Below are 17,828 nucleotides of genomic sequence, written 5' to 3'. Positions count from 1 at the left end.
GTGTCCGAGCTCGCTCCTTGCAATTGAAGACAGGTTGTCTGATCTTTATCGATGCATAGTTGGCGCGTGAACGTGGACGCGCGTGGACACGGTGGTCGGCGCGTCGACGTTCGCAGCGTCGAGCGTGCGAAATGTGGATCGCCTTTCTGCATCAGCATGGACGCGACTTCAACTAGCCGCTGATTGGTTGAAATGCACGAATTTCCTGCGTTCGTAATATTAATAAGACGCGATCCCGCCTCTTTCAATACAACGTCAAGTGATTAGAAGATGAATTGTGGAATATTAATATGTTGGCCATCGATCCCCGACATGCCATTTTCGAAGATTTCCGACCACGGGAAGATGGGCAACAACGCGTCCTTGCACGAGTCCTGCCGGACGGGCGACCTCGACGGCCTCGCGTCGCTGCTCGCGTCCTCCGAGATGGCCGACGTCGAGAAGGCCGACGAGTATGGGCGGACCGCGCTCCTCGTCGCGGCTGGGAGCGACCCGGAGGTCAAGAGCCCGAGCCCGACGCCACAGGCGCTCGAGTCGGACGCGATCAAGGCCGCCACCCACTCGGTGCAGCACGAGAAGAAGCAGATCGTGCTCGAGATGATCAAGATGCTCGTGGCGAAAGAGGCGAACCTCGACCACCGCGATGAGAAGGGCTGGACGGCCTTGCACCACGCGTGCCAAGCGCAGAACGACGTGGCGATCGTGTACCTGCTGCAGCTCGGCGCGATGCCCACGCGCGACGCCCTCGGCCTCCTTCCCCAGGTACGAGAACGCTATTGGCGACGAGGTCCACGAGTTGTACTAGGACTTTTTGCTGCACAATGGCTACCCCGACTCGATCCAGCACGCCGAAGACCTCCACGCTGTCCTCACTCGCGTCACCGAACCAACCTCGTACAAGATGAGTCTCTTGAGTCTGCGCTCGAGCGGTATCGCCGAGATCCGCCTCGGCGCCCACCTCGAGAAGGGTTCTGTCGTCACGGGTACGACACTGAATCTGCATGCTCGATCCAGCGTCTCACATCTCGCACAGTCGAGTTTGACATTCCCGACAACCATTCGCCAAAGGACTATGTCCAGCTGCTCATCTACAACGAAGAAGGCGACCAAAACATCGACGTTGGGCCCACGCAGCTCGTGCCACCCGGGACCAGCGGCCAAGTGGCCTTCAAGTGCGACTACGGGTCGCCTCCATGCATTTACCGCTTCGTCTACGTCAAATGCGGTATTCTACTTCGTGTCGACACATTCGTATCAAGTTGATACATCGATAGATATCAACGCGATCTCGCGCGTCGTCGTCGCCAGCGGCTGCACCGCGTCCGTGCAAACGTCGGTCGGCGAAGTCTTCCAATACGAGCTGTACCTCTACGACCGCGTCGTCGAAGTTGAGAGCGTCACCGAGTATGAGTTTTTCGATCAGCCCACCATCGCGCTCAAGCGCATTGGTCTCGGTACGCATTTGCACAAGTCTAGATTCTAGAATCTGGTACGATCCTCCATGTAGTGCAAGGGTCACCCGACGACATTGACTGGATCGACGTGCTGCCCGAGAATCACATTGTTGCCGTCAACGACGTGGTGATCGCCGGTATGAGCTTTGAAGCCGCGATCCGCCAGCTGCAGATGAACAATGGCACCAAGTGCACCAAGCTGCTCATGCAAAACTCGGTCGTACGTAGCTTCATCTTCTTCTTGGAGTCCTATCCATCCAATCCTATCCGGATAGGCGATCGGCGACTTCATCCATGAGAAGATCCTCGGCGTCGGTGTCATTGGCAAGTACGCGAGCTTGCAACCGGTCGAGCTACCCGACGATGGCTTTGCGCTGGCACCGACACCGACGACGGAACCCGAACTGCCGCCAACCGAGGTGCAGGATGCCGAGGTACCGGTGCTCAACAAACCGGGTCCGAGCGACAGCGCCGTGTCGGACGACTTTTATGATGCGATGAGCCCGACGTCGTCGCTGCAGGCGCCGTCGTCGCCGCTGAACGGTGTCGCGACGGCTTCGACGCTGCCCAATACGATGCAAATGGTACATTTGTTTCAATCTATCGAGTCGATCAGAATATGTGTAGGTCGGCGAGATGTTTGAGGGCATTGCAGTCTCGTCCAAGACCTAAGTCCACGAACTAGATGTATATATTACTGCACGGTAGTCGCTGTCGGCTCGTCTACGCACTGCGCTCGGCGGTGCTTGCCTTGGACGTGTTGCTATCGTCGTCGTCGTCGTCGCTGTCGACGTTGAGGTCGGCGGCCGTCGGACCCGACCACGTATTCCGCTCGCCGGCTACGAGGAACCGGATGCAGTTGGTGGTGTACCCGAGCGAGAAGGGTGAGCTGTCGCCTGGGAGGTCGCGCAGGTATGTGATCTGGCGTCGCCGGGCGTGTTCCCACGACGTCTACGTGTGCCATGAGACACATGATTGGGATTCCGTCCAACCTGGTTGGTAAGCACGAGGTAGATGTGGTAGCAGGTCAGCGGGATCGCCATGAGCAGCGTGAAGAGGCTGCAGCCGTAGACAACAATGTACGGGAGGTTGACGACGAACCAGGCTTGGATGCTCTCCTGCATCGAAAAGCCATAGACCGCAATGTCCATGGCACAGATGGCCTCGAGCAGCTGCAGGACGACGTACATGACAAAGATGCGGTGGTTGTCCCGGCCGACGCAGACGCCAGCGCAGACGCAGCTACACACAACGTCATGAGATCGGACTATCGAACGACGATGGAGGAGGATGTACTGGTGGTCGTACTGTTCGACGCAGCGCCCGCAGTCCTTGCTATCACGTGTGAGCCTCCAATATGCATGTTCGAGATGGAAAGACGCACCAGTGCTTGGCGCGGAGAGGCTGGTGCACGCGGCAGCGCCGGCAGTAATGCAGCTCCATGCCACTGGCAGCATCAACGACCGGCGACTCGAGGCCGTGCTCTAAGAGGAGCACATCCGTGTCGTACGTCTCGAGAGGATCGGCGGCCGGCGCGAGCGGGACAACGCCGGGCGACGAGCACTGCAGGCGCACGTACGCGGCAAAGCTGGCGACGGCGATCGCAATGACGGTGGCGGCGCCGGCCATGTCGTAGCCGCTTGGCCGGGCAAAGTACGCCGCCCACGTCCCGCTGTAGACGAGCCAGACGTAGTCGCCAACGTGGAAGAGAAGCCACCAGACGCGCGTGTACAGGATCTTCTTCCTGCCGAGGCGCACGTCGTCCTCGGCGGACCGTGCCATGCGGATCGATGAAGTTGCTACACTGCCAGCTGGCGGCTAGAATACGGCAAATGCCGATTTTAATATTAAATATGGCAGATGCCACTTTGAATGGCAACCCACCCTCAACCCCGCCATGCTTGACTCGGTGACACCACAAAAGCTTTCTTCATCGATACAACGAATCTGCATCAACTGGACTCTGGGAGGTGGTAAGGGTGTTGAACGGGCGGACCCCGCGGGCGTGCGAGTAGACCGATTTAACCCAAAGACGAGTTGGATGGATGTTATTTGAGTGAGGAACCCTAGCTATCCTACGAGATCCTTGCAAGCATGGGCTAATCTCAGGGCTAATCTATCTCGCACACGATCTCCGTGTCGAGACTAATTTCAACGGCGGCTTTGACTTGGGGGGCCGCGCTAACACTGGGCTTGGCAGGGTCGGGGGTCGTGGTTGGTGGTTGCGCATTCTTTTTCTGGTTTCTGAGGTACAAGTACCCGCCGATCATTGCGACGGGCAACAACGACATCCATCCAGCCTTGGACGACGACGACGACGACGACGACGGGTTGCCTTGGGTCGTTCTCGTCAGGTCGCCTTCTCGATTCGACTGGTCGACGCAGCGGACAAACATCGCCCCCGGTAAGTCGTCGTACGCATAGGCGTTCGTGCACCTGCGCCACTCGGACGGCGCGTCCTTGGTGCCAACAAAGCAGCCCATGTACGAGAATTGAATTTTCATCGTGAGCTCCAAGGCGCCCTTGGCGTTGGCGAGAAAAAGGCCGGCGTTGATGGCGCACTCGGGCGCGGTCACCGTAAACAATTGCGGGTCGCTGGTGTTGAGCATGAGCGACTGGCACGTGCAGCCAGTCGGCTCAGTGTACGTCAACGCGTCGCCACTGCACTCGCCCTGTGTACACCCGGTCTTGCACTCTTGGGTGACGCCGCTGGCCACGTCCTTTGCTTTGGCGAGCCCGTTTTCGATACGCCTGACGTCGGTCGCCGTCAACCCCTTGGCCCCGACTTGGCCTTGGAAACTGCAAGGGACGCCGTGTTGACGCACGAACGTAGTGATGCGAGCGTCGAGCAGGTCGGTCGGTTGCCGCTCAGAAAGTTGCCGCACTCGATCAGATCTTGGATCGCGTCGTTGAGCATTTGGTCGGCGAAGTCCACAATAAAGTTGCTCGTGCCGTCCGTAAAGTCTTTCATCAAGCCGAAAAAGTCGGGTGCGATCCCGTCGATGCTGAGGGGGGTGACCGTATCGAACGCACACCCGGCAAACTCTATCGGGTCGATGCACGCGGTGGCGCCATTGGGGCAAGTGAACGAGCCAAAGAAGCAGCCGGTCGCCAACGAACGCTGTGCGCTGTACGGCGCCGGGTTTGTGCCGACCGGCAGGCTGCTGTTGCTGGTCTTTTCCGCAAGCACGTATGGCAGCGAGGCCGCGAGGCCAAGGAGAAAGTGACGGGGGCGGCCGACGACCATGAGCAAATGCAAAGTGTGCTGTTGCATGAACTCTTTGAATTCAAGATGGCGGCATCCTATCCACGTTGAGTCGTTGAACTCGGTGCGGGAACAACAGCCGCCTTTCCATACCTTTGGTTATACTTGAGCATGGTTGGCTAGCGGGTCCGCGACAGCCATGCATTCGCTATTTTTGACCGCCAACAAGCTGGTGGTTAGGTCCACCATCGCTCTATTTCAACTGGCGTTCAGGTCGAAATGGCTGGTCGGTCTACCATGGTCCAAACTAGTCGGCCAATAGCTTGACATGTGGCTTTGTCGCTGCCGAGGTCACTACCCTCGGTCATACGCTGGCGCAACCACCCTCTGGATCGAGGCCAGATCTTCGAATACTTGGAGGTGCCAGATATCCAGATTTAGGTTCCTGTTCTGGAAGTTGACGTTTGCGTTGGGGATGATGCAATAGAGGGCCATGAGACATGGCGCGAGCCAAAATGTTCGACCTTCACACAAGCAATCTGTCAAGAAACCCCAAACTTGCGAGGACGCATTATACAACCGCACGCCGGAACATTCTTTGTGACGTGCAGTAGGTAAATTCTCGAGCACAAGATGCCGTTTGTAGCACTTAGACAACTAGGATCACCACTGCAACAACGAGTGCAAGGCGATGCAGCACCACCGTTGGCGAGCTATGCGAGAGGCTGCGCCGGTGACCAAACTGATCGACGCAGCGCACAAACTGGGTCTTCGCGAGCTCGATCGACGCGTACGTGGGTGCGCACGTGCTCCAGTCCCACGGCTTGTCGTCCATGCCCACGTAGCAGCCCATGTACGGCAGCGGAATCTTCCCCGCAACTTCCTTGATGCCGTTCTCGTTGACGCGATAGAGAGCCGCGTTGGCGGCGCAGCGGTCGGTGGTCACTCGAACCTGCTTGGCATCGTCGCCAACCACGGTGAGCACTCTACACGTGCATCCGCGGGGTGCCTGATACTCGAGTGGTGCCCCGGTGCACGTGTCGTGGTCACACCCGATCATGCACTGGTCGACGACCCGTTTCAAGACGGTCGGTACCTTGTCAAGGCCGCGCTGGATGCGGTCGCGCTCATTGCTAGTGAGAGTTTGGCTCGCTATCTTGCTGGCGAGTGCCATTGATGTCGTGTTGACGCACGTCTCAAATGTAGCGAGCGTGCTGCAGCGCGGCGCCGCTGCACCGAGGCCGCGGCCGCAGTCGACCAAGGCTGTAGCTGCCGTGGTGATAGCGTCGTCAGTGTACTTGACGACAAAGGAGACGTGGTCGTCGGTCAAGTCTTGGAGCACGTCAAAGAAGGCATGCACGATCGCGTCAAAGCGAATGGGGCGAACCGCATCGAACGCGCAGCCTGTAAATGGGACGGCGTCGATGCACGCGGTCGATCCATCCGCGCATGGAATGGCGCCAAAGATGCAGGAGCTCGTCGATTCCAAGGACGTTGCGTACGACAAAGTCTCCACCATGTACTGAGGAGTGCTGCTGATGTTGGCAGAAAGGGCTTGTGCAGCGACGAGCATGAGGCTGATGGCACCGAGCGACCGAAGGCGGACCATCGACCACGAGAAACGTACTGTCGATCGAGCTTAAAGGCGTTACACTACCTCGCGGGTTAGGTGCAGTTAGACGGGCCATTCGAAATAGACTGCAACATCGACAAGCGTTCGACTGCAATATGGTGGCTGGCAGCACCGAGATCGCGTTTACTCATCACTCGGGCCTTTGAGAGTGTCGCTAACATTAATTTTTGGTCACGGTCGTCGAAATGTAGTGTCCACAGAAGGTGCAGTCGTTGACCGAAAGCTCCATGTTCATCCTGCATGACCATCGACCAAGTTATTTTCGGCATGGGCGTGCCGAAAATACCCATAGCAGGATATCCGGACGCTTTCGGATAAACCCGTATAAATACAAGTGCAATATATCGAATGTAAAAGGTTTTACCTGCTCCACGTGGACAAAGCGAGGCAAGTCGAAAGTTGCTACAAGCCGATGCTGCCGCTGCCGGTCGTAGCTGTCGTCGTCGTCGGCGCTGGCGCCCTGCTGCTGCTGCCGCTCCTGCGCTGGTTCTTCGCGCCCGTGACCATGGCCAAGGCCTACGCAGCCGCGCATGATGCGACCAAGTACCGCTCCTACACGGACCCGACCACGCCGGGCACCACGTACGCACCCTCGCTGGCCACGCAGCCGCCTCATGATGCACGTGTAGACTGGTGTTTCCGTGCCTCTCGGCACCGGCAACGCGCTGCCTCTCGCTCATCGTGCCTGCGTTCAACGAAGAAGAGCGCATCGAGCCGATGCTGGACGAGACGATCGCGTACCTCGAGGGCCGCGCGGCCGCCGATGCGTCGTTTACGTACGAGATCATTGTCGTCGACGACTGCAGCACGGACAAGACCGTTGCCGTCGTCGAAGGCCACATCCGCCGCCATGGCGTCGACAAGCTCAAGCTCCTGCGGCTCGAGAGCAACCACGGCAAGGGCGGCGCCGTCCGCATGGGCGTGCTCAAGGCGTCCGGCGAGATCATCCTCATGGCCGACGCCGACGCCGCGACCAAGATTGACGACTTTAGTAAGCTCGAGGCTCTCTGGACGACCAAAGGCAAGGGCGCGACCAGTGGCGTCGTGGTCTGTGGCAGCCGCGCGCATCTCGAAGGCGAGGCCACGGCCAAGGTAGACACTCCCTTCTCATCGTGTGGCTCATGGCGCTTGATGTAGCGCCACCCGCTGCGCAACGTCCTCATGCACGGCTTTCACTGGATCGTGGCGACGCTGTGCGTCAACGACATTCGCGATACGCAGTGTGGCTTCAAGCTCTTTGACCGCAAGGCTGCACAGCTGCTCTTCCCGCCGCTGCATATTGAGCGCTGGGGCTTTGACGTCGAGCTGCTCTACCTGGCGCACAAGCTGCGCATTCCGTGCTACGTACGCTCGCATCTTGCTCCTCTAGTCTCTCATCTGTGTCATCATCAATGGTAGGAGGTTGCGGTGCGCTGGCAAGAGATTCCCGGCTCCAAGCTCAACGTCATTGACGCGACCTTCTCGATGCTGCGCGAGATGCTGCTCATCCCGCTTTGCTACAACCTCGGCGTCTGGCGCACGAACGACGGCGCGTATCGGTTGCAAGCATAAGACCAATGCATTGACAGTGGGTTAGCTCCGTGTTGTCTTGGCGTCGCCGCCGGTGATCTCGCCGCGGAGGATGTCGAGGTCGCGGGCAAAGTACGTGTGCGCGTACGCCGTCACATTGGCCGGGCGGTCGCGGAGCACGGCCTTGACGAGCGCGCGCATGACGAGGTCGAGTTCGGGGTGCGCGCGGATGTACTTTTCATTGTCCATGCGGATGCCCACCTGACGCGCAACGTCATAGATACATCGACGCAGGCAGAGAGGAAGAGGAATGGCGTACCTTGGCTTGGTTGAGCGCCGCGAGCTGCGCGTCGGTGAGGACGTCCATGGCCCGAGCTCTGACTTTTCGGGGATAATTTCCAACGGCAAAGTGGCAAGATCGCGATCTCGAAGAGGCGCGGTGGCCTCCCAAGCAAGCCACCATCCATCGACCGCGGTGCAAGCGCCAACTTCAACTTTGTTCTTAGCGTTCATTAGCGTCTTACGAAAGTATTTTGGTGAAAAATGACGAATCGCACAAGGTATTACAGGACCGCGGACGAGCTGAGCTTGTTGCTGCTGTCGGGGGCAAACGCAGTGCTGCCAAGACGCCAGTTGTCGCCCGGTAGTGTTGTCCAGTGAACGTCATTGGTGGTGCAGACAACCGTCTTGTCGGCCTTGGAGACTCCGCCGACGCGCCCGTCGCCAACCGAGATTCTGCTGAGCGTCAGTGCACCAGGAACGAGCACGCACGAGACAGTGCCTTGGCCAACGTTGACAAGCGAGCCCTGGGAGAGAATAACGGATGCGTCGACGCCATTTCGAACCGTTTTGCCGAGCCTGCACGCCCTTTTAGCAAGGCGCTGCCGCAACGATTTGCTCGCGAAACTCATTTACGATTTGTTCATCAAGCTCCAAGTCTCTTCGCTATGAATGCTCTTTTAAACCCCATCAGTCCATTCTTGCGGTGTCCTCTCAATACAAAGCTCATTCATCTCCCCGTATCGCTAACCATTCGTACAATAGAAGGCAAAATGCAAAAGCCTGTTTACCGCCGGACCACAGCAACAGTCTCGCCTGATATGAATTGGACTCCCTGGTGCGTATCGGTGGGGACCACGAGCTGCTTCGCGATGTCCTTCAGACGCAAAATGGCGTCTTCGTCATCGCTATCGTGCTGAAAATCGCACCTGGCACCGTATGTGCAATCGGGCTGATGGTTGCACCGCGTTGACTTCCATCTGTCGCCACTGGCGATGGCACGGGCGACGCCCACGATGCACATGTCTTCTGTACGATGCACAAGGTTGCAAGCGCGTGTCAAACATCGGCTGCCGCGGTCGCACATACCGTAGTATCGCGGTTTCTGTCTGCGCAACTCCGCGATGACGCCAATTTCAGTCTCGACTAACTCGGTGCTCCTTGGTGTCGAGATCTGGAGAATTGCCCCATTTGGCGCAGCGCGTCGAGCTGCAGCCATGGCGGTTGGTAGAGGTGGCTCTTCAAGAGGGCGACATGCTGTTGTAGTCGTGGGCAGCAGTGGCGGCGCGGAAGACGCAACTGGCGCCGGCATCATGAGTTGGGCAGCGGCAGGCTGTTGGCTTTGTGCCACCACCTGGGTGGCTGGTTTAAGCGTACGGTGGAGCCATCGGAGGCAGCACACAATCGACTCCATGAGGACGAGTGCGAGCGCCGACCAATTTTGCTCGACGCACTCGACGAGGGGGACGTAGTTGGCCAAGTCGTCGCCGGCTTGACAGTCCGTCTTCATATTCTTGAATACTTTGAAACCTTCGATACCCCATTGAACGGAGCGCAAGAAGCCTTCACCCGGCCTATTTGTTGCTGCACTGCGGTACCGCTTCAGGCCCTTGATGCGTCCGAGGGCGTCCTCGACAACGAGGCAGACAACACTTTCCATCAAGCTATTGTAGGCGCCGAGGTCGGGCGATCCGACGGTCGCGAGCTTGTTCTGGAAGTCTTCCAGGTATTTCCGAAGGTCATCTTTGCGCTTTTCGTCGGTAATGAGGTCACAGTAGTTGCAGTGGACGATCAGGCTCATGTTCGTACCTCGGCTCGCAGCAAATGATGGAATGAGCATCGATGAATGAAATACGCGGGTAGTTTCAAAGCCGTTGGTCACGTTTGGTGCGTTGTACGATTTTGGTTTTTCTAATATACAGCGGTTGGGTTCTCATGCAAAGCGGTGGATCCATGAACCCACGCTGAGCCAAAACTGACACATCCGTCCACTGGAATGTGAGCTCATAGCGCCGCCTGTGCCTTCAGCAACCCATGTAGCGAGGGCACACACGAGCAACACTCTCAGGTACAAGCAGCTGCTGGCGGCACGATCTCTGTTGGTGCGCAGGTATCCGGCAAAGCTATCCAAGAGAATCACACCAAATGGGACAACATGGTCGACTTCTCTTGAGGGGCAAGATGATCGACGGCAAGTCCCGTGCTGGCAAGTTGGAAGCACATAATCTCCCATTTCACTTCCATAAGACGGGTGTTTGCAGAACAACTAGCCGTTGGACTTTGGTGGCCACGATGGACAAACCAAGTCCAGGTCAACATCATTGGACGAACCGTCGTCTTGAATTCCGTTCCAGACCCTGTCGCGCGGCGGCCACAGCCAAGGCGAGCGTTGCGTTAAGCTAAGCTATTCCCGCCACCCGAACACATTGCCGCCTCCCAATGCTGACAACGCTGCGTGTGAATGGCGCGTGCAAGGAGTTGAAACGAGCTTTTTAGAATCACCTCGAATTCTCATTTTCGATATCTCGGAGAGGTTGTCGCGGTACATTCTCGACGGAGGCCTCGCACAAACCTCGCTCGCCAACGCTCAGCAAATCTCAGTCGGCTACTGTCGTCATTCGGGGAATTGAATTGTATGCGGTTTTCCGGAGAGTTGTAAATTCGAACATTGGCCGATGTGATCCATGTATTCCTGGAATTTTGGGGTGTTTGAGGGCACCACTGGCATCCCCGCATTGCGGGGACGGTTTTAGTGCACGTTTTGTGGAGGGCTGGTAGGGGAAATTGAGTGGGACAACGTTCTACTACATCAAAAACGACGCTTTATGGAGTTCCTGCGGTCACATCTCGAAACTTGGGCACCCGTCGTGACCCGTCGCTGTGTTTGGTGCCGTTATGAAACGCATGCATGCGATTTTACTCCACTATCAGCAATGTATGAAGACGCCAACTAAAACGGCAGATCCTCCCCGTGGTTGTCGCGGAGAATATGGCCATCTCGCCCCAAAAGCATTGATAGCGCTCGAAGAAGACACAGTTGCTTTTTTTGTAGCACAATCCCACAAACTACTCCGGGCGGCCTGTATGATCACGAGTTCACGCGAAACGGGGGTGTTCGCTCAAGATGTATAACTGGGTTTTGCGGCAAGATGGCAATAAAACTGGCATTGGAGCCATTTGGCGGAGTGCGACAGAGCCACACCTTCAATGAGCCACACACAATCTCACTACATGGAGTCGGTTCTCCGACGTCTTTCTCCGAGCCTCAGAATGATGAGCGAAGGACATTTTCGTTGTAGGCGCGCCTATTTATTTAGATACGGTAGAATTTTCATTGGACTGCTTGCAGGGGCAATGTTTTAGTGGTATGTGTTGAAACCTCGTGGCAGTCTCCCATTGGGCCAAGCTCTGGCCGTCCGCTAATTGGACGCCAGACTGGTCAATGGGCGCTGCTCCAATGTATTGGCCCAGCAGTAGCTTGTAAAAGCTCATCGAATTCAGACTTTGTTTTGCCTTTTCCTCCTCAAGCGCAGAAGCTCGTGTCTGGGGCCTTCCAACCCCAACGGCACAACAGTTTGGGCACTAGTATTGTGAAACGAATGCTCGATAGCGCTGCCTCTGCTTGATCTGCAAGTCGATCATTTTGGCTCTACAGTAAACGTTTACAACGTCCTATACGTCAGTAGGGTCGCATATCTATGAAATCTCCTGCGACTGCGGATGAAACTGAGGGTGCCACCCGTTTCGAGACCCACTATCAGTCGCTTTCTCCCATATGCGATGCAATATAGCAAAATGCAGTCTCTTTTACTGTGCTAACGTATAGCGCTTTAATGGTTGCTGTTGCAGTACACATGCTGTTCCATTTTATGGACGGTGCTTTGCCATCTCGATCCATTGTTCAATTTGCGGCATGGCCAACGGCGAGTGCAAAGACAAAGGTGCTTGTGCCCGCATCAACACGTGTACGCGGAACCACCCGCAAGCCGAGAAATGTCCCGCGGACGATGCTTGCGTGCAGCGAACGTGCCCTAAGAACCATACCAACATCCGCTGTGTCAGCGTCGCCCTGGGCAGAGTCTGCACCAAGGGTGCCGCGTGTACCTTTTACCACACGGAGCCCGCCGCCTACCCTGTCGAAGGCCCCGTCCACGGGGCCGCAGCCCCCCCCCCGCGGGTCGCGACGCCGAAGGAAAGGCCCACACGCACGAACACGTCGCAGCCGCCAGAGCGCCCAACGCCAGCTGTGCAACCCCAAGAGTCTGCACCCCGACCCGCACAGCAGGCGCCTCGTCAGGAGCAGCAGCCTGCGGCACCGAGGCAGAGGCAGCAGCAGCGGGCGGCAGCACCACCGCCGATGACTCTCCATCTTCCAGCTCAGTCGATTGGTGACCGGGCAGCCGTGGCGTCGGCGCCGTTCACCGAAGAAGCCAAGTTTTGTCAACGCGAAGACAGGGCAGTGGCCGACCACCAACGTCTCTTGCGTCGTGCACGTATGACGCCCGACGCGTCGCAGGACGCCGCCGTTCTGGAACTCGAGTGTCATCTGCACGTTTTCAAAGCCATCCAAGCAACGTTCTCCGTGGCCACAAAAGAAGACAAGTACCGACGCAAGCGCGAGTTGTACCGTTTCCAGCAGCGCTTGCCTGCGTACGCCAAGCGCGACGAGATCGAGCGCGCTGTGACCCAGAGTCGGTTTGTGGTCGTGCAAGGCCAAACGGGCTCGGGCAAAAGCACGCAAATTCCTCAGTACCTCGCAGAGCTATTCCCGCGAACGAAGATTCTCGTGACGCAGCCACGGAAGCTCGCGGCCATGGCGCTCGCAGAGCGCGTCGCCCTCGAATTTGCAGGCGGCTACGACAAGGCGGCAACTGTGGGTGTCGATGTCGGATACCGTGTCGGCGGCCGGCGCCAGTGCCGTGCGCGAGGGCGCATCGAGTACATCACGGAAGGCGTCCTTCTCGACATGATCATGCGCCAAGACAACAAGTTGTTCGAAGGCATTGGTGCGATTGTGGTGGACGAAGCGCACGAGCGCAGTATCATGTGCGACTTGCTGCTCGGGTCGCTAAAGTCGGACGACGCGCGCTGGCGACACATTCCACTTGTCGTCACGTCCGCCACCATTGACATCGCCCTCTTTTCGACGTACTTTGGTGGCGCACCCATCGTGGACATCCCCGGGCGCCTGTTTCCAGTCGACGTATCGTACATGGTGACGCCAGACGGCACAAAAGACATGGCCACCTACATGGCACAGGTGGCGCTGGAGCTGCACCGCGACAGCTTACCGGGCGACATCCTGTGCTTTTTACCTGGCCAAGACGACGTGTTGCGGGCCCAGGACGTGCTTGAGAAGTGCCACGAACCGGGCCTTGTTGCGCGTACGCTCTACGGAAAGCAGGAGCCCGAGGATCAAAAGCTGGCCTTTGCGCCCACCGAGCAGCGCAAGGTGCTCTTCGCAACCGATGTGGCCGAGACGTCGATTACGATCCCTGGAGTCGTCTACGTCGTCGACAGTGGGCTCAAGAAAGGCGTGAGCTACGACCACGTGCGGAAAATCGCGTCGCTCAAAGTGCAGAGCATTGCGCGGAGCTCGGCCATCCAGCGAGCCGGCCGCGCCGGCCGCACGCAACCCGGTGTGTGTGTGCGGCTCTACAGCGAGCACGATTTCGAGCTCATGGAGACGAGTACGTTGCCCGAGATATTTCGACAGCCGCTGGTGCTTGCTGTGCTCACACTGCGCCGGCTCCGCATCGATCCAACGATCTTCGAGTGGCTCTCGGCCCCGCCCGCCGACGCCATGGCAGCCGCGGAGCGCGAGCTGACGCTCCTTGGCGCACTCGAGAACGGCCACATCACGGCCCTCGGCACAATCATCACGACGCTGCAGCAGCCGCCCGAGCTCGTGCGGATGCTAGTCAAGAGCTGTGCGCACGGCCATGGCGAGGCAGCGCTGCAGATCGCGGCGGTCCAATCGGTCGCGCACATGTTTGTGTGGCGCGACAAGACGAAGAAGCCGTCGACACATCCGATGCTTGTCTCCGACGACGGTGATATCGTACCGATGGTGCGGGCTCTGAAAGAATACCGCAGTGTGCTCACGGGTGCAACGCGTGTCGAAGTGATGGCCGTGAGTGCGCCAAATGACGTCGAGCCTACGGACGACCCACCTGCGATTGCGCTAACGGCCGGGCTCCTACGTCGACTGAACGTTCAGCAGCGTGCAGTCATCAACGACGACGACGATGAGAACACGGACGAGACGCGCTCCGAGGGCACGTCAGGAGACAGCATCGAGTCGGTACCCACACCGCCCAAGAGCAGTGGCAAAATCACGTTCCGTACGAAAAAAAAGGCTGCGCAGTGGTGTCAGCAGAACGGGCTCAACAACAAGGCACTCGGTCTCGCTGTCGCGCTTCAAGACGAGCTGCGGGGCCAAGTCGCCGACTTGGCGTTTTGGAAAGAGCGACCACAAACGGGCGAGGTGTCGGACAGCGCCCTGCGGCGCATCGTCTTTTACGGTACCCTAATCATCCCTAGTCCAACCCACAGTCTCATGACGTCCTGCAGGGTTCTTTTTGCACGTGGCGTGTCTCAAGCGCGACCGCAGCCACATGCTGCAGTACTGCGCCGTCGAAGCCGACGTCGTGGGCACGATTCCGATGGAGGCGGCCATCCAGAACGGGGTCCCACCGGACTGGATCGTCTACGACAAGATCTTTCGCCCCGCCGGCCGCGCCCTTCTCGTGGCGTGCACGCCTGTCGAAGAAGGGTGGCTCGCCTCTGAGAGTCCGGAATTTGCTCGCAACGTGAGCGCAAAGCTGCAGCAGCTTCCGATTTCCACTGTCGTGCTGACCGTGCCCAGCCCTGCGCTCAAGAAACTTGTGGGAAAGCAGCTGTGCAACCTCGAAGCCATCGAAGTCCAACTCGGGTGTACGCTGCACGTCGTGCCGGACAAGGGCCAGCTCGTGGCATTCTGCACCCCAGCCATTGCGCGCGGTCTGCAGTCGCGCGTCGATGCCCTTGTCGCACCGTACCAGGAAGAAACGCTCGCGCTCACGACGGAGCAGACGTACCTCGGCGGCACACGGGCTGTGATCGGCGCTGGATTTGTTGTCGACGAGCTGCTCTTTGACGACGAGTACGTCACCGTGTATGTGCGCCAGCTCCCGGCCACGATGCCTCGACGCGACATCCGTGCGTTCGTTGCCAAAGCCGCCAACAGTTCGCAGCCAATCCTGCGCGCACTAGAGCAGCAAGACGTCAACGGCGGCGACCAATCCGTTGCGCTTACATTTTACGACAAGGCTGTCGCCAAGCAAGTGCTCACGCGGCTGCAAGGCGAAGTCATCGCCGGGCGCAACGTGCAAGTGAGCGCCGGCAAGGCGATGGCCAAGCCCGGCCTGCAGCAGTCGACGTCGAGTCGTATCAAAGTGTCCTGGGCCACCGCTGCCTCCAAAGGCGTCGCCAAGGTTTGGTTCAAATCGGCGCCCGACGCCAACCGGTTTCTTCAAGCGTACAAAACGATCTTGCCCGAGGCAGCACGCGCTGCGGCCAAAGGTGCATCTGAGATGCCTGCGAAGACACCCCTTGGGCTCAAGCCACTGCCACCCGTGACGCGCATGGCCCCGATGGTGTACCACTTCAACCTCGGCACCGACTTTACATCGTTTCTTGTCGCCGTACATGGTCTCCCACCCTCCTTGGACGAGGGCACGCTCACGGAGCGCCTGACGGCAATGCCCCACGAGCGCTTCCGCATCGATCGCGAACTGAACGGCTCTGCGGACCAGAGTTCGTCGATGGAGAGCGTCCTCGCCGTGCGGGCGCGACGGCTCGGCTCCGTATTGGCGCACATGCCTTATACGTTTGTGGCCACGGATTTCCTCGACGCTGGCCGCGCCGGCGTGTACATCGTCAACGACGACACATCGGCGCTCGAGGCTCTCTACATGTCAGCGCTACAGTCGTGGGCACCCGCGGAGATGCCGTGTGGGCAGCCGATCCGGCTAGCGCTTGAGCACACGTACGTGGCGCGGACGCACGTCGAAGTGTGCAAGAAGCGCGCCAATCTGCTGGCGCCGGTGTTCGCCGACGCTCGCCGACGGGGCGTCATTGTCTTTGAGGTGCCGACAAGAACGAACTTCGAAGCGATCCGGTTCACCTCGACGTCGCGCCTCATCCTCGGGCGCATTCAAGCCGAGCTTGGCGAGATCACGCGCTGCACGCAGTTCAAGCACACCGACATCAAGCGTCTCTTCTCGGGTGCCGGCCGCAAGTTTCTGGGCACGCTCTCGAATGACATTTATGTGCACTGGAACGCACGCACGGGCCAAATTTTTGTCTACGGCAACGACGACGAGTTCCAAAGAGCCAAACGCGACATGGTCGGTTTTATCAAGCAGTTTGCCGCGCTGGACGTCACCGACCGCGTCCTCGTGCTCGACAAGCGCAAGATCAAGTCGCTCAAAGTCGCATCCGTATGTGCGCGCGCTTTTGATCTTGGCGCCAAGTTGTATCTCTCGGGATCACACGACGCCATCGAGGCCATCACAGCGTCCCTCCAAGGCTACTTGTTTGCAAACCGGGACGGACCCCGCTCGGTCGCGACGAGTACACTCGAGTGCCCGCTTTGCCTATGCGAAGTCGATGCTACGACGACGCAGCTGACGTTGTGCGGTCACACCTTCTGCACCAACTGCATTCTGCCCATGTTTGGAAGTCAAGACACCAAGCTTCCACTGAGATGCCCTCGGGATGGGTGCAACGCTGCATTGAGTGTCGAAGACAGCTTGAAGCTGGTGCCGCCGTCGCAACTCGAGGGCTTGGCCGAGAAGGCCGTGGAGCTCTACCGAGTGCAACACCAAGATGCCTTTTCGCTGTGTCCGCAGCCGGGTTGCAACCAAGTGTTCCGTACCGCAGAGTACAAGAAAGGTACTGCATGTACAAGGAAATAATGTCTCGTGATGGGGTGCCGCGTGTAGGAATGCACGGGGGCGACCGCGCAGTGTGCGACAACTGCCAAAAGACGTACTGCATCACGTGCTCGGACAAGTTGGCGATGCCCGTCGACGAGCACCCGACGGTCACGTGCCAGCTCTCTCAGCTCAGCGCGAACCGGACTGTGCAAGGCCACGTCCGTCGCATCTGCGACGAGATCCTCACGCTCGCATGCCCGAAATGCAAGTCGGCGTTCCTCGACTTCACGGGTTGCACGTGTGTCACTTGCGGCAACACCAACTGCAACACGAATTTCTGTGCCAACTGCCTCGTGTACCACAACAGGGACAACTCGGCATGCCACAGTCATGTGCTCGACTGCCCATCAAACCCCAACCGAGGTCGAAGCCATTTTGTATCGACCGAGCTGCTGCAGAAAACACACGCTGATGCGCGCAAGAAACAAACCACCGCGTACCTTGCGAACGTTGCGGTCGCTGGCGACGAACGACGCGGTGTGTGGCAGATGATCCAGCCCGATTTGGTGGACCTCGGAATTCACTTTACTGAGCAAGAACTCGCTCAGCTTTCCATTGCGTAACTTGACATTCATAATAACAAGATAGCATCGGGCAAACGATGACTCAGTTGACCGCATGTAGCATTATCCACTACAGTGATGTATCCCTCTATCTACAGTATCCATGCAAAACGGCAAAGTCGAAAGATCGCGATCTTGAAGAGGCGCGATGGAGGCCAAGGCTGCGCTGACTAGCGGCAAGGACATCTTCGCCGTGCTCTCGGC

The 17,828-nt window shown here is 58.3% G+C and overlaps 8 protein-coding genes across 8 annotated transcripts; 3 read left to right on the top strand and 5 right to left on the bottom strand.

Annotated features, from left to right (window-relative positions):
• Window positions 1-345: 345 nt before the first annotated feature.
• SDRG_16105 (hypothetical protein) lies at window positions 346-2,161 on the top strand (the record flags this gene model as incomplete). Its single annotated transcript, XM_008622302.1, has 7 exons — window positions 346-762; window positions 806-983; window positions 1,034-1,225; window positions 1,275-1,454; window positions 1,508-1,674; window positions 1,730-2,038; window positions 2,082-2,161. 7 exons carry the CDS (start codon window positions 346-348, stop codon window positions 2,124-2,126), a joined length of 1,488 nt encoding a protein of 495 aa, XP_008620524.1. The 3' UTR covers window positions 2,127-2,161.
• Window positions 2,099-3,262, bottom strand: SDRG_16104 (hypothetical protein). Its single transcript, XM_008622301.1, has 4 exons — window positions 2,839-3,262; window positions 2,751-2,789; window positions 2,447-2,696; window positions 2,099-2,405 (listed from the first exon to the last, which is right to left on the bottom strand). Exons 1-4 carry the CDS (start codon window positions 3,234-3,236, stop codon window positions 2,178-2,180), a joined length of 915 nt encoding a protein of 304 aa, XP_008620523.1. The 5' UTR covers window positions 3,237-3,262; the 3' UTR covers window positions 2,099-2,177.
• A 228-nt stretch (window positions 3,263-3,490) lies between these two features.
• On the bottom strand, window positions 3,491-4,701 carry SDRG_16103 (hypothetical protein; the record flags this gene model as incomplete). Its single annotated transcript, XM_008622300.1, has 2 exons — window positions 3,491-4,253; window positions 4,280-4,701. 2 exons carry the CDS (start codon window positions 4,699-4,701, stop codon window positions 3,566-3,568), a joined length of 1,110 nt encoding a protein of 369 aa, XP_008620522.1. The 3' UTR covers window positions 3,491-3,565.
• A 607-nt stretch (window positions 4,702-5,308) lies between these two features.
• Window positions 5,309-6,268, bottom strand: SDRG_16102 (hypothetical protein; the record flags this gene model as incomplete). The annotated part of the gene is made up of 2 exons (XM_008622299.1): window positions 5,309-5,645; window positions 5,697-6,268. The coding sequence occupies 2 exons, from the start codon at window positions 6,266-6,268 to the stop codon at window positions 5,309-5,311; spliced, it is 909 nt and encodes a 302-aa protein (XP_008620521.1).
• A 436-nt stretch (window positions 6,269-6,704) lies between these two features.
• Window positions 6,705-7,843, top strand: SDRG_16101 (dolichyl-phosphate beta-glucosyltransferase; the record flags this gene model as incomplete). The annotated part of the gene is made up of 4 exons (XM_008622298.1): window positions 6,705-6,874; window positions 6,922-7,384; window positions 7,430-7,636; window positions 7,691-7,843. 4 exons carry the CDS (start codon window positions 6,705-6,707, stop codon window positions 7,841-7,843), a joined length of 993 nt encoding a protein of 330 aa, XP_008620520.1.
• SDRG_16100 (hypothetical protein) lies at window positions 7,826-8,284 on the bottom strand. The gene is made up of 2 exons (XM_008622297.1): window positions 8,121-8,284; window positions 7,826-8,062 (listed from the first exon to the last, which is right to left on the bottom strand). The coding sequence occupies exons 1-2, from the start codon at window positions 8,262-8,264 to the stop codon at window positions 7,865-7,867; spliced, it is 342 nt and encodes a 113-aa protein (XP_008620519.1). The 5' UTR covers window positions 8,265-8,284; the 3' UTR covers window positions 7,826-7,864.
• Window positions 8,285-8,364: 80 nt separating this feature from the next.
• On the bottom strand, window positions 8,365-9,895 carry SDRG_16099 (hypothetical protein; the record flags this gene model as incomplete). The annotated part of the gene is made up of 2 exons (XM_008622296.1): window positions 9,458-9,895; window positions 8,365-8,582 (listed from the first exon to the last, which is right to left on the bottom strand). The coding sequence occupies exons 1-2, from the start codon at window positions 9,879-9,881 to the stop codon at window positions 8,365-8,367; spliced, it is 642 nt and encodes a 213-aa protein (XP_008620518.1). The 5' UTR covers window positions 9,882-9,895.
• Window positions 9,896-12,575: 2,680 nt separating this feature from the next.
• SDRG_16098 (hypothetical protein) lies at window positions 12,576-17,677 on the top strand (the record flags this gene model as incomplete). Its single annotated transcript, XM_008622295.1, has 3 exons — window positions 12,576-14,604; window positions 14,654-17,017; window positions 17,068-17,677. 3 exons carry the CDS (start codon window positions 12,576-12,578, stop codon window positions 17,622-17,624), a joined length of 4,950 nt encoding a protein of 1,649 aa, XP_008620517.1. The 3' UTR covers window positions 17,625-17,677.
• Between the last annotated feature and the right edge of the window lie 151 nt (window positions 17,678-17,828).

This window comes from Saprolegnia diclina, assembly GCF_000281045.1.
Source record: "Saprolegnia diclina VS20 unplaced genomic scaffold supercont1.113, whole genome shotgun sequence".
Taxonomy (NCBI): Eukaryota; Oomycota; class Saprolegniomycetes; order Saprolegniales; family Saprolegniaceae; genus Saprolegnia; species Saprolegnia diclina.
The sequence above is the reverse complement of the archived record's forward strand: the minus strand, read 5'-3'. Positions and strand labels throughout refer to the sequence as shown.